This window comes from Sesamum indicum, linkage group LG5 (genome assembly GCF_000512975.1).
Source record: "Sesamum indicum cultivar Zhongzhi No. 13 linkage group LG5, S_indicum_v1.0, whole genome shotgun sequence".
Lineage (NCBI taxonomy): Eukaryota > Viridiplantae > Streptophyta > Magnoliopsida > Lamiales > Pedaliaceae > Sesamum > Sesamum indicum.
In genome coordinates this window covers 1,740,173-1,756,140 of record NC_026149.1, presented here as the reverse complement: position 1 = coordinate 1,756,140, position 15,968 = coordinate 1,740,173, and the positions used below count along the sequence as shown (strand labels likewise).

General features: G+C 37.8%; 1 protein-coding gene across 1 annotated transcript; it reads right to left on the bottom strand.

Annotated features, from left to right (window-relative positions):
* Window positions 8,282–14,487, bottom strand: LOC105161631 (arginine decarboxylase-like). The gene is made up of 5 exons (XM_011079371.2): window positions 14,288–14,487; window positions 13,546–13,821; window positions 11,341–11,415; window positions 10,215–10,769; window positions 8,282–9,709 (listed from the first exon to the last, which is right to left on the bottom strand). Exons 2-5 carry the CDS (start codon window positions 13,789–13,791, stop codon window positions 8,684–8,686), a joined length of 1,902 nt encoding a protein of 633 aa, XP_011077673.1. The 5' UTR covers window positions 13,792–13,821; window positions 14,288–14,487; the 3' UTR covers window positions 8,282–8,683.

The following is a 15,968-nucleotide window of genomic DNA, read 5'->3' as shown; positions in this document are numbered from 1 at the left end:
TCTCCCAGACGGCAAGAAGACAACGAAGATAGGCACATCAATGTGCCTGTCCACCGAAGAGAGCTTAACTCGATTTTTGACTGAAAATGAGGAAGTGTTCGCATGGAGCATGATGGATTTCTATGCGATCTCACCTGATGTTATAACTCACCAGCTCAATGTAAATCCGACGCAAAATCTATAAAGCAGAAAAAAAGGATATTCGGGTTGGAGAGAAATCAAACAATAAAAGCGAAAGTGAATAAACTGCTCAAAGCCAAGCATATACGCCTGATACAATACCCCGAGTGGTTAGCTAATGTTGTTGTGGTTCCGAAGCCAAACGGAAAATAGTGTCTCTGTATCGACTTCACAGATTTGAACAAGGTATGTCCAAAGGATCCCTTCCCCCCTCCAACGGATGGACATCTTGGTTGACTCCACCTCCGGATGTGAAATGTTGAGCTTTCCAAACACGTATCAAGGTTACAATCAAATTTCGTTGGCTCCAGAAGATCAAGAAAAAACAAGTTTTATCACGGACCAAGGGATTTTCTGGTACAATGTCATGCCATTCGGCCTGAAAAATGCAAGAGCGACATATCAACGACTTGTCAATCACATGTTTAAAAATTGGATTGGTCGAAATATGGAGGTCTATATAGATGACATGCTGGTTAAGAGCATGAAAGAGCAAGATCACGTCAAGAACCTAAAAGAGTGCTTCCAAATATTTAAAGCTTTTGGCATGAAGTTAAATCCCGCTAAGTGTACCTTTGGGGTGAGGGGAGGAAAGTTTCTCGGGTAAATGATCTCCGGGAGGGGAATAGAAGCAAACCTCGAGAAAATTAGCGCTATCATGAACATGCCCCTACCAAAGTCGGTCAAAGAGGTACAAAAATTCGCGGGGAGATTGGCATCCCTGAATAGATTCATTTAGCGATCCGCAGATAAGGGCCTACATTTCTTCAAGGTCCTTCGCGGCACAGCAAAGTTTGAGTGGAGCAAATCTAGCCAATAAGCATTTGACGAGCTAAAGAGGTATTTGTCTTCACGGTCTTTATTGACGAAACCCAAAACAGGGGAAACCCTCTACCTCTACTTGGCGATTTCGAAAAATGCCATTAGCTCGGTTTTGGTATGCCAGGAAAACAGAGAGCACCACCCGGTGTATTATGTTAGTAGATATTACAGGGAGCTGAATCCAGATACTCCCAAATCTAAAAACTAGCCATCCTTTTAATCCTTGCAGCCAGAAAGTTGAGGTCGTATTTTCAGTTGCACCAAGTGATAGTTTGACAAATCATCCTTTAAAGTAAGTATTGTCGAGTCCAGAGCTTTTTGGGAGGATGGTCAAATGGGTAGTGGAGTTGAGTGAGTTCAGCGTAGAGTTTCACCCCAGACCAGCCATCAAAGCACAAGCGCTAGCTGATTTCCTCGTCGAGTTGGCGTACGACGAGGCAAGTATTTCTACGTCTTCCTGGAGTCTGGACGTCGATGGATCGTCCACATTGGCGGGAAGTGGGGCTGGGATAGTTCTAGAAAGCCCTCAAGGAAACAAGTTTGAGCATGCTATAAAATTGGAATACCCTTCGTCGAACAATGAAGCAAAATACGAGGCATTTTTAACAGAAGGCAAGTTAACTTTAGCTATCGAGGTGAAAAAGATTGTTATCTATAGCGACTCACAATTGGTGGTTAACTAGATCCAGGGATCCTTTGAGACACGAGAGGAAAAAATGGCCAAAGATTCTTTGAAAGCAAAAAATTTACTTGAAAAGTTTGAAGAAGCCTCTATTGTTCAGGTGTCGAGAACAAATAATGCCGTGGCCGACCAACTAGCCAAGTTAGCAAGCTCGATGGCAGTCATTCGAAGCAGAAGAGTCACTTTTCTCTAGTTGGAAAGAGCCGCGACAGAGAAGCAAGAGGAGATTATGTGTGAGGACCTAATACCCTCTAGTTGGAAAGTAGAGATTGTCAGATTCCTAATAGATGAGACTGTACCAGAGAACCAAAAGGAGGCGACAACCTTGAGAAGAAAAGCATCCCGCTTCGTCATGATAGATGGAGACTTATTCAAATGTGGTTTCTCGCAACCCCTCTTAAAATGTCTAAGTCCTGAAGAAGGGAATTATGACCTAAGAGAGATACATGAGGGAATTTGCGGAAACCACCTGGGATGAAAAACCTTAGTTGGGAAAGCCCTCAGGCAGGGATTCTTTTAGCCAACACACATGAGTTGGTAAGGCGATGTCGGGCATGCCAAGAACATGCAAACATTAATCACCAGCCGGCAGCGCTAATGCAGCCCCTTGAAAGTCCCTACCCTTTTGGATCTAGTCGGGCCTTTTCCGTAAGCTACAGGACAAAGAAAGTTTTTGATCGTCGAGGTGGACTATTTTACAAAGTAGGTAGAGGCCGAGCTGTTAGCCAGATATCAAAGAAAGAAGTGATCAAGTTCCTGTGGATGAACATCATATGCCATTTTGGCATCCCCGCGCCCTAATATCTAACAATGGGACTCAGTTTTCGGGGAATAAACTTAAGGACTGGTGCAAGGGGGCATGGGTGGATAAGCTCCCTAGCATTTTATGGGCGTATCAAACAACGCCAAGGACTCCTACGGGAGAATCCCCATTCAACCTATCTTATGGGACAGAGCCATGGTGCCGGTAGAAATAGGAGAACTCAGTTGGCGAGTGAAATATTACAACCCGAACTCTAACGAGCAAGGATTGAGGATAAACCTAGCTTTATTGAAGAGGCCAGAAAGAAAGAGCCGCAATCTGGGCCGCTATGTATAGAACCAGAATAGCTAAAGTATACAACGCAAGAGTCAGGCCAAGAAGTTTTCAAGTGGGAGACCTGGTGATTCGGAAAGCCGAGGCTTCGGGTCCCGTTGGGAAGTTGGATCCAAAGTGGAAAGACCCTTACAAGGTAATAGAGGTTGTGAATGCAGGAGCGTACAAGTTGCAACAGCTCGATGGAAAGAACATTACTCGCACGTGGAACGTCGCAAATCTCAAGAAGTTTTACTCTTAAGTTCTCTGGGTAGGTAAAATTGTTCTCTACGTAGTAAAGTTCACTTTTTGGCTTTGTTTTGTAATATGGGGCAAATTAAAAGTGGAACGTTTTATTTCCTCCCCGTCAACCCCTTGTGAAACTCTTGTAATTCACGCCCAAGTAATTAAGTTAATTTTTCCGCTATAGTTGAAAAGTACTTTGATAAGGGAGATCTATGGATTTTCGAGAGGCCCCCTTGAGGTACCAATTGGCCCGGGACCCCTAACTGAAAGTCCACTAAGATCAACCCCCAGCGGCGTTGACCCCGGAGAATTTTGCCCTCCTTAAGTGAAGTTGACAGAGATCCAACTCCTAGACTCAAGCAAAATCATCCCTTGAGGCAACACCGAATCAAAATACTTGCATAGTAAGGCAAACTCATCCCAGAAAGATATAGCGGAACAATTTAAACACTGTATGACAATTACAAGTGAATACTAGAGGGGAAATAATGAACAATGTCTATCATTCGGCTAAACAGCCCTGCCGTCATAAACCCCCAAGTGAATACTAGAGGGGAAATAATGAACAATGTCTATCATTCGGCTAAACAACCCCGCCGCCATAAACCCCTGATGCAGTTTTCCAAATTCCTTACGGTGAGTAATCTTGAAGTGCGAGCTACTCCACTCCGAGACTAAACCCTAACCATCATCTCTAACGTAAAAAATTTTTCCTTCCAAGGACCCTTAGAGGAAACAAACCCGTCTAAAAACCTACAAGCTTTTTGTGAATTGAAGTAAAAATAACGCCAGTCATTAGAAGAAGCAGACACCTCCGCCACGCAGTGGACAATCCATAAAGCGTGAAAGCTCTCTAGAGTTAATGGAAACCTCAACTCTAAAAGACGACGTCGCCAACCCTCAAAACACATAAATGAATTTGGCGTAAGTTGGCTTACACAAATACCATAACTCCGAATTACCTTGACAAGTAAGAGATGAGAAAGAATAGAAAATTCGCTATGGAAATAAGTGGCATAAACAGTGAAACACCCAGCTGGAGGATCTCTACCCGAGAGGGAAGAATAAACTTATGTGCGGAATGCACCCTAAAAGTTACGCGAATGATGGCAAGCTGCTTTATAGTTTGTCACAAGTACCGAGATCCACCGTGCGACAACGTGGAATGCGACAACAAGGAACGGCCTGACACCTCCCATCAACTCCCAACGCCACAACTACACTCGGTCGGGTGGACACCTCGGTGACCTTCGGCCTCCTCACTGTCACTTTCAACCTCTTCCCCCTCACTTTCAGTTTCCTCTTCCTCACTAACGACCTCATCGTCACTCTCACATCGCTAATTATAAGCGTCCCCATCTTCACTGCTAGATGGTATTTCATCAAATTATTCGCTACGTCTAGACCCCATTGAGTTCAACTCAAAATCAGACATATCCTCTAAAAATTCTCACCTGAGTCAAAAGAATGACACTTAGGCAAACTCATAATCGCGGCAATATGATCAGGCAAATAACTTTCTAGAATCCCCACAACTTCCCCTCTATCGACCCCCGGTACGGAACCACCTGAGGCACGATCGCAAGTTGGGAGGGGAACTTCACCCCCCAGAGCCTCGAGCTGGAGGGGGGCGGGCCCCCTCTACCTCGAAGCCTCGCCTCCCCCACCTTTGTCGTGCCCCCCTTTCGTCGGGTATGACTTTGTCTATCGGCCATCTAACTCACGGTCATTTTCACAATCACCCTCCCCACTCTACATTTCAACCAAAGAAGCAAAATACAAAGCAAAAATACCAAATGAAGAAGAAACAAAATTAACTAAGGAAGAGAGAGTTACCTTTGCTAGCCATTGTGGAGAAAAAATGAAGTTGGGAGTTAGAAGTGCAAATGGAGGGAATGCAAGTGAAAGGAGAGAAATATAAGGAAGTGAGTGGGTGGAGGACAATTAATAGCTCCCACCCACCCATTCTCATTTATTAGGCTTAATACATTTTCTCGATTGTTTACCCTCGCACAAAATATTACACCGACTAGTGAATATTCCATCCGAGTGTGGGGGGCTGTATGATGTAATATTGGTAAAAAAATATTAGCCTGCAAAGGTAAAAAAGTAATTTAACATATATGAGGCACATATTAAACAAATGCAATCCACCACACAATATAACTTCCAACACTACTATAAATACCAAAAATATTTTTTTTTTTAACCTAACTACTATTCATTGATAGTGACCACTCTTACTAAAAAAAATTCTTCGAAAACATGTTTTCACCTGGTGAGTTGTCGTGTCGTGGTAAAATTTCCAATTTCATCCATTCGTAAAAACCTCGACCACATCAATATACAAACTTGCATACACTCACAAGAAATATCAACATCACCTTACATATCCTATGCATTTTTCTGAAAAATTAAATGTCAACACCAACCTTGATTTTCCACTGTTATGAGTAGATGTTTTTAGTTATACAAAATATAGAGGTGGTTTATGTAAATAGACCGTAAATCAGGGATATAAATGAATATTCTAAAATAAATTATAAAATAGAAATAATGTAGTGATGAGAAATATCCATATGTTGGTGGAACTCAAATTCTAATCGTAAATTTATTCATGGGATATCAGTTTTAACAATTAAACTGAGATATCATTGAGTCATGAAAAATTTTAAAAGAGAAATAATGTAGTGATGAGAAAGTTGACAAAAATACAACACTATGTTTGTTTTTATTTTCAAATTATTTTCGAGACAAGTAAGAACATACCAAATGTTTGCCATCATTTAAAAACACCGTATTTATATATTTTTAATTGTTTTAGCATAAATACATACATATATATACACACACATATACATAGATATATATAAAAAGATATGATTTGACAATGCTTTGACTATCAATAGTAATTTTATCTCCCAAAATACAACATTAAATATATAAGATTTATTTTAAATTATCTCCAAAAATAAATTCAAACATATATATTATCTCTAACACATTTATTTATCTTTATTTTTCTCTTTCTATCTCCACAAAACACAACGAAACACTCAGAAAATGAATCCAAACACTATGCAAGTATTGTCCAAGAATCACTCTTGAAAGCACATATCTCATGGTGAAGTAGGGGTTCAGAAATTAGGAATTGTCAGTGCACTAACGTCATTTGAATTGCGACACATGCAGAGAGTCTGTCTGCCAAATCAAGCCATGCAAGACATGCGAGACAAGTCAAATACACATCATGTGACATGTGTGACAGTTTTTGGAATCATCTACCTTGCCAATGTTTGTGTTGGACCATGTGGATGAATCAGTCGCTAGGTGACACGCCATGTTGGCCTCCCGTATGACTCAATAGAGAATCAATTGCCATGTTGGAAAATCAGTTGAGTTAGCAATCGCATAATGGACCATGTAGTATGTGAGAATGAATCAACTGCCACGTATGGCCGCCTGTTGGACGCTGGGATGAGTCATATGCCATGTGCATGTGGCGCAAGACATGGGAGATGAGCTAGTTGCCAACGGACAACCATGTAGAACGTCGATGAGTTATCCGCCAGCTGAGTAGCCATGATAGCAGAGTTAATTGAGTAACTATACATCTCAGCAGCTATGTAGTATAAAGATGACTTAGCTGCCAAATTGTACGACTTGTTGGACGAGGGAGATAAGTCGTCTGCCCAGTCATGTGCCTTATAGGACCCACGATGAATCATCTGACAACTCAACTACAAAGTTGATGATGCATTAGCCGCATCACTTGGCATGTGGGCATATAGGATGATGTTGATGAATCAGAAACTAAACCACAACCCACATAAACAAGCATCATGACTCAACAGCCTCAGTTGGTAGAATGAAGTTGTACATCAAATGACAAGTCATATGCCATGTCAGACTAAATCAATTGTATATCATCTGCCATCTTGCACGATCTGATGAGTCGTCTACCAGGACACTCGTGTACAGGGCTGATGATGACTTAGCATAAAAATCAACAGCCAGGGAAGCTACTGTCGTGGATCAGATGCCACGTAGTGTGCGTTGCTGAATAATGAAAATGTATCAAATGACATGTAAGACCCTAGTAAGGAGTCAGCTGCTAGGTAACATACGAGTCGTTGTCATGAAAGATGGATAGATTGAGTCAGTTGCCATGTCATATGTCTTATGAATTGAGCAAGCTAAGCAGATGTCATGTTATGTGCTGTGTAGGACTTAGCCAACATGAGCACGTCCAAACTGGTGATGTTAATCTATCATGTCTTATGACACGGTGTAACACATGGATGTGAGTCAGCTGCCAAGTAATACACGGATGATGAATATGCCACCTACAAAGAACATTTTGATAAATATCTGCAATGTCAACAATGTTATCAACTTCCACTTAGGAGAAAAACCAAGAATCAATTGCCATATCATCTTAAACATGAACACGTGTGAATAGTTATCACAACCACGTATAAGATGTCAGTAGGCTCAAACTGATGCCATGCTGATCGCGCCAAAAAGAACATGTATAGTTAACAGACATCAGGTGCGCTTGGGGATCAATTCATCCCATCACACTTGCTTTTATCAACTACAACACTCTTCTCCCTCACATAATTAATGACTTAGGGTTTGTCAACTTTGAAACCAAAATGGACAAACTCTACGATGCAGTCTTTTGATTAATGGTGACAGATTTCTTTTGGTTAAAATGGGATGATGTGCTATCACGCCGACAAACTTTTAAGGATAACTGGCTTTGGCTGGTCATGCTAGTTGCTAAAATGGTTTTTTCCTCTCGGTGTATACAAAGAACGATTGATTGCTTCTGAGGTGTTGCCTTCCCATCACCAACAAATGTATTCCTCATAAAACAAGACTTGGAGTCCGACTAGGCATATGGGATGCTGTCAAGAAGATTGACCCTGGCTTGCATGCATGTCAGAAGCACCGAGCATCTGGATCACCGCTTTGCCAGTGTGCTTTCATGGTTCAAGCATTTTCATCTCAGTATACTTGGAAATCACAATGCCTTTCAACATTTGATATGACCTTTTCAATGTACTGAAAATGAGAGGCACAACGTATCTTTGTTTTTTCCTTGCAGCTTGTACCAAATGACAGGTTTACTTATTAGTGCTGAACATAGAGTTTATATAGCAAACAACGTCAGTTCAAAGAGTTTCAGTCCCAGGTTTCTTTAGAAGCAACCTAAATTAATTCAGGGAGCTGTACGGGCAATCGAGGAACCCTCCTCTGAAGATAATCCATCAAGATACAGTGCAACTACTTTGAAAGAGCACGTCAACTACTACAACAAGAAGCGTCTGCATGGAACAACTATGAAGATCAAACGTTTCTTATCTCAGAACCAAAGCATTTTACTGCTTTTGTTCCAGTGGTCACAATTTAGATTCAGAAAAATATATTCAGGAACATTATACCTTACAAAAAACAACTAACTCTTAGCCCTATCTTGCTTCCAGTATAAGTTTCATTACATTCTATCTAGCACAGAATCTACACTTGGCTAATTGCTGTACATATGACTGAATTAAGCTTCATCAATCCACATCGCAAGCTAGTAACTCCAAGTCCTGAACAATCAACATTTCTTCAGAATTTACATCCTTCCACAAGAATGTTTCTTCATTCTTAGGTGTAAAAATTTATTAGACATCACATACAACAAGAGACGAGAGGAAACGATCGGCAGCTCCGCTGATAGTGGCACCCTTGCTTTTAACATGCAACAGGTATTGCAGTGCTTGTTCAGTGATAGCTTCACCCGGTATCAGCACTGGAATCCCTGGTGGATAAGGACATATAAGCTCTCCACATATTTCACCAAGACTTTCATCGATGCTCACTTTTCTTTTATGTGCAAAAAAGGCATCTCTAGGACTCAAAACCATGTTGATATCATCAAAGACAGGTAAATTCGCGACATCAACCGATTTAATTACTGAGCCATCAGTGGGCATTAAAGTTGCTGAGAGATAATTCAATCCTGAGATAAGTCTTAAAACATGCTCTCTCTTTGTGCCAAGGTTAAATGCAAATGTAATAGATTGAGTTCCAACAAGTTCGGAAACTACACCGAAATCCCTGTATAAGATGTTATCAGCTTCAAAGCCTGAAATACCAAGGTGCAACACACCAACAGTTACTCGCAAAGGATCAAAAGCAGGAAACTTGGGAAAGTTCGGAACGCCAATGAGTGTGATTCCAGGAATTTTATCAATCACACTTTTTGCTTCCACAGCTAAGTCAATTGCTTTGTTGAAAATAGTTCCATGGTTATCACTTAGTTGGGCTCTAGCAGCATCCAATGATGCCAACAACAAATAACTCGGGCTACTGCTTTGAAGTGTTTGAAGGCATCTGCAAATCCTCTCCCTGTCTACAATATTACCAGAGACATGCAGCATTGATGACTGTGTGAGAGAGCATAGCACTTTGTGGGTCGATTGCACGACAAGATCAGCCCCTTGAGCAAGAGCTGAGCTCGGCAACCGCGGGTGGAAGCCAAAGTGAGCCCCATGAGCCTCATCGACAATTACGGGGATCTTATTATTGTGACACAGTTTTGAAATTCCATTGATATCACTACATATACCATGATAACTAGGTGAAATGACCAAAACCGCAGCTGGTTTACGACCTTCCATCTCTAGTTCCTTGATTGCTTCCGCTACCTGTTATAACAGCAATCTGGAGATTTTAGAGCAAATAATTCTCTAAGTCCATGTTCACTTGTAAGATGATTGAAGATATACAAATACTAGTAAACTTTATTATATTTTAAAATGGTTATATGATTTTTCCAAGTTAACCCTACTCAAAGAAGTCTTTACAAGATTCTTCCATTCAGATTATTATCAATTTAACAATTGATGGAAAAAACAATATTCTCAACCAAACATAAAAGAGACCTAATGTTGATTATCATAACTCTTTGAGTTGGATTCTTGATCCAGTAACTTTGCAACTTTTTACCAGGCTATCTTGGTACATAGGCCTCCATAAGTGCAAAAGACATTTAAATAGCTTAGAAATAATAATACCAAGCATTCGTTCAAAGTGAACATGACCATCATATATTCTTGGGACAAACAAATCATTATGTTAAACTAAATACAAACTGTAACTGAAACAACTAAAAGAACCAAAGATGTGATTCACAAAAACCATTATACTTGCCTGTGAAGGAGTGATCCCTGCGGCAATGTCCCATCTAGGGTCATACTCCGGAAAGATATACTTGGGTGCTGCACCAGATAATACCATGGCAGATACTGCAGAGATATGAGAATTTCGTGGAAGAATGAGAGTATCTCCAGGCAAACAAGTTGCCATTATTGCTGCCTGGACTCCACATGTACTGCCCCCAACAAGAAACCATGTCTCTGATGCTCCAAAAAGTTCCGCTGCCTGTTTTTGTGCTTCTAAAATAGGTCCCTCGGGAGCAAAGAGATTGTCAAGCTCCGGAAGTTCTGGTAAGTCATGCAGAAATGGTCTTTCACCAATCAGCTGTGTTAAGGATGACGGAGCAGCTTGTCCTCTGTTATGTCCTGGGAAGTGAAAACTGGCTGCATCTTCTTCAGCTGACGCTTTTAATGCACTAACCAAAGGAGGTGATCTGCAGAACTTGACCTTCTGATTGTCATTCCTGATAATATTGTCGGTTTCAAATTCTAAAATTCCACTCTGTCCCTTCTGTTCTTGCTTCTCCCCTTGTGCTACTTGAAGTCTCTCCTGCAAAATACATAAAAGGATAAACATCTTTCACATAATTGAATCTTATCCAACATAATTGGTAACCAATCAGTTATTCGCAAGATGCACCCACATAAACAGTGTACTGAAATAACTCTTCCTAGGCTTAGTGACATGCATCAATTTGAATGAAATATGAAAACCGATCATTCATCTATTCAATGGTTCCAATAGTTCAATCGCTTCAAGTGAGAGTTAGACTCAACCATATCATCTCTACCAGGTTCACTCTATTCTCTTAGTAGCAATGATTAGTGAAATTAACCTGCACAACCAACGTTCCGCAAACTACTTGCACTGATAGCAAACTAACAACCCACCAATTCTTGATCACTCCAAAAGATAAACTGGGCGAATTAAACTACATATTGCCAAGAGTCATCTTTAAACACCCACCGAAATTCAAACAGAATCCAAGTGAGCACATAATTCTGTTTCCTATTCTTGGGCTAGCTTTTGTTGGTACCAAGAAACATCTGAATTAAAAAGCAAAAGGTTTAAGTATAATCAACTGAGCTGATAAAAACATTACACTTCTCCAGGAACCCACCTGGGAGATACAAGCTCTTGGAGTACTGCTGACCCTGAAACTCCAGTAATTACTGCAAATACTCAGACTCAAGCTCTGCAAAAGGAGTATGATATATTAGCATTTATTGAAACTTTCCTCTTCAAATCTTGTCTGAAAGACGAAAGAAACCCACCATATCCAGAAGGAAAGCGGATCCACTGGTTGTCTCTGAATACCTAAACGTTCTTTATACAGGATTAATGCTATTCCTTTATATTTTATGAAGTAATTACATTCTTGTTGGGCCGATCTTTATCGCATGTCACAGGGTTTCCTCAAAGGACTTTGCTACAAAACCACAACATATTCATAAACATTAGGCCCATCTTTGTACTGGAGAAAAAAAGGCCTCAACTTTATGGGGGAGTTTTTTTAGGTCATTTAATCTACTCGAGAATTTTCTCAAAAAAAAAAAAAAGTACTCGAGAATTTATAATCTTGATCACTTTTAAAGAATTTTTATGCTTTTTGAATTGATAATTTGGAGTTACAAATTTTAAATTTTGTTTGAGTAATTTTAAATTACAGAGAATTTAAATATTTAAATTTTTATTTTGAATTTTATTTTGTAGTATTATGATAAATTTCAAATATATTTAATAAGTCGTTTGAAATCATTCTCTCACATTCTTGTTTGGATCGTAATCTTTTCGTCCAAATGTAACATTAGAATATTCTGGAACATTTTCTCTATACAATCCATTTAATTATGATATATTTTCCCAGTGAATTATACAAAAATTGTTATGGCTTTTATCGAATATATAAACACTATGGATGCATATAAAACGTAATGATCATCTAATACATTAATAATCTCAACTATTATTATAAATAACTACTAAGAACTGTTATTTTATATTTATTCATCTATATTATTTAAATTTATATATTTGTTTAAATATTAACCACCAATAGAAATAAATCATAATTTGAGCCGTAAATTTATTAAATAAGGTTATAAATATAATTTTTATAATTAAAAATTAAAAAAATGAAAAATTAAAGAAAAAGACGTGTAAGGGATCTAATTGTTCTATTTTTCTGTTCACAAGGGGATATTTTACTATTTTTTTTCACAAAGAGGTTAATTTACTCATTTCGTATAACACAGGGGATAATTTGCATTTTATTCTATATTAATATAAACAAAATCAAGCAACCATCATCCAGGCTACATTTATATTCCCACGGACTTTTGACTTAAATTGCCTAAAATTGTCACTCCACAATCGGTTGTCCTAGAAATGCTACCCTTCATTCTTATATAACTCAAATTTTGCAGCAAATGTTTATGTCTCAAAATTCATTTCATTCTGGCAGGAACTTTATATAGAGAAAGAATTAGCAGCCATAATAAATATATATAGAGAGAGAGTTAAATATAATTTGTCCCTATATTATAAAAAATACTTAAAAGTATTTATGGTCATAATTTTCAAAATGATGCAAAAACATCCCCCATGCCTCGTGTGGATTACGCACATTTATTTTTATTATTAATTAAAAATGATTTGTATCATTATGTAAGTACTATTTAGATATTAATTTCAATCTATGGACAAAGATCGTGGGAGGGGGATTGGTGAGCAAGGGAGGTGAAGGGATTGGGGAGTCGGGGAGGTGGGGACCAAGGAGGAGATGGAGAGAGGGAGCGGCCGGGCAAGAGGGAGGTGGAGGTGGCGGAGGGGGCGGTGTCAGTGGGAGAAAAAGGGAGTGGAAGGGGAGACTGGAGACGGTCATGAGGGGGAGGGGGGTGATGAAAAAGAAAGATATAAAAATTTATATATATTATTATAAATATCAGTATTATTTTACATGAATATAATTAAATATTATTGTATTCTATATAAATAATATTTTATTATTAAAAATCATATAGAATTGCACAAATGGCATGTGCATTACACCACGTCATATAAGAAATTTTTTGCTTCATTTCTACTTACAAGAATGTACTTTATTAATTATTTTTTTATATGTAGTTGTTTGACATATATCCCATATCATAGCGAGCGGGTTGCATCTTTCTCAATATATATACCATGATTTTTTCCTCATTATTAGCGGCTCTGGCTCTTTTTGCACACAACGATGTAGTCAAGTTGAGGATCAGCAGCTCCAACTATATAACCACCATGGCTTTTTATTTGCACACAAAACGTATTCATATTTAGCACCAACCTGGGGGATGTGCCGACGGGGTTTGGCAGATTTGACTTGATGAGCAGCTGATGAGAACTCATTTGGAATGGCCTCCACTGGGGTCGGTGGCTTATTCTTGAAAGCCAAAATCCGGGTCCTGTTCATGTTAAAAGTTTCCGCAAGCTGCTTCCTGTATGCCTTTCTGGATGGAGAAGAGCCCACAGCTGGATTTTCCTTACCTTTCTTCCCATCTGTAAGCATGTAATGTGCATAGTCGAAATCCATTGCCGATCTGTTTGGTATGAACCGATCCAACTGTGGACCAGGCAGAGTATATAAATGTTATTGAGTCCTTTTATATAGAATCACACAATGAGCACACAAATTTAACACTATAATCCATATTTGGAATCTCAGGGTAGGCCTGGCAACGAGTCGAGCTCGACCATTTTTGTCGAGCTCGAGCTCGACTCTGTAACTTCAAGCTCGAGCTCGACGAGCTCGCTGAGGTTGAGCTCGAGCTCGAGCTCGACACTCTATTCTCGAGCTCGAGCTCGAGCTCGAACGCGAGCGACAAACAGCAGCAACAAGCAACAACAGAACAGCAACAAGCAACAACAGAACAGCAAAAACAGACTTTTCGTTGGTGATATTGGCAAAAGCCATTCCAAATATTTTTAGTTTGTGAAATTTCTATAACTTTAGTTTGTAAGATAAGATTTTTAGGATATTCTGCACCAGTCAATTGCAAAAGCAACCTTGTGTCAACAGAGAGGATTACCTCGTCGCCGCCGACGAGCTTTTCTTGTTGCCGTGAATTTGGGGGCTAGGGTTCTAAGATATTTGGGGAAGAAATAAGAGAGGGGAAAGAACGGAGGTAGAAAGAGAAAGAGAAAGAGAGAAAGAAAAAGGAAGAAGAAACGATGGGGAAGAAATAAGAGGGGAAAAAATGGAGAGAGAGAGAGAGAGAGAAGAGAGAGAGAGAGAGAGGAAGAAAGAGGAAGAAGAAACGATAGGGAAGAAAGAGAGAGGGGTTTTTGACTTTTGGTATTATTATTATAATTATTATTATTATTATTATTATTATTATTATTATATTATTATTATTATTATTTAAAATTATGAGATCGAATCATAAAATTTTTACATAGATATAGTTGAAATTAATATATGTTCACAATCTGCAAAATTTATATATTTATAAATGTTAGTATAACATTGATATAACTATCATCTTATATTATTGAACAATATGGGTTAATCGGGACATCAAAATTCAGATCAGATCGTTAGATATGATAAAACTTACAAAATAATATATTTCGTAAAATTTTAGACTTATTGGATATACGGATGTCGAGATATCGTACTCGCACATAAGAGTAATCATTCAAGACGGTGTATCGTTGAATCAAGCCATGTAATTTTAAATCATACCGCTTGATATGATCTAATAGACACAGTCTTGTATATATTTAAATTTCGTATAAATCAGGTGTCTGAATTTTAAAATATCTTAATTATTGCTTAAACTTTTTAATCTCATTATATATATAATAAAATAATAATTATAATTGTTCAACCATCATCATCATCATTATTATTATTATTATTTTAAATCATGAGATTGAATTATAAAAATTTACATAGATATAGTTGAAATTAATATATGTTCACAATCTGCAAAATTTATATATTTATAAATGTTAGTATAACATTAATGTAACTATCATCTTACATTGTTGAACAACATGGGTTAATCGGACCATCAAAATTCAGATCAAACCGTTAGATATGATAAAACTTACAAAAAAATATATTTGGTAAAATTTTAGACTTATTGGATATACGGATGTCGAGATATCGTACTCAGAACATAAATATAATCATTCAAAACGGTGTATCGTTAAATTACGCCATGTGATTTTAAATCATACCGTCTGATATGATCTAATGGACACAGTCTTGTATATATTTAAATTTCGTATGAATCAGGTGCTCGAAATTTAAGATATCGTAATTATTGAACATTTGGTAAAATTTTAGACTTATTGTGTATACGGATGTCGAGATATCGTACTTAGAACATAAATATAATCATTCAAGACGGTGTATCGTTGAATTAGGTTAAACTTTTTAATCTCATTATATATATAATAAAATAATAATTAGAATTGTTCAACCATCATTATTATCATTATTATTATTATGTTGTTGTTATTATTATTATTATTATTATGATTTTTAGATTAATTCATAGGAATTACTAAATTTTGACATAAATTTATAAATAATAAAAAATTATAAGTCACTTACTTGTCAATTTAAAAAATATTAACGTAATACAAATATATATTAAAATATAACATAAAGTTCTATATATAATATTAAACAATAATTTTAATTATAAAAAATATTATAATTTACTAAGTTGTTGATTAAATTTATTTTAGTATAAAGAT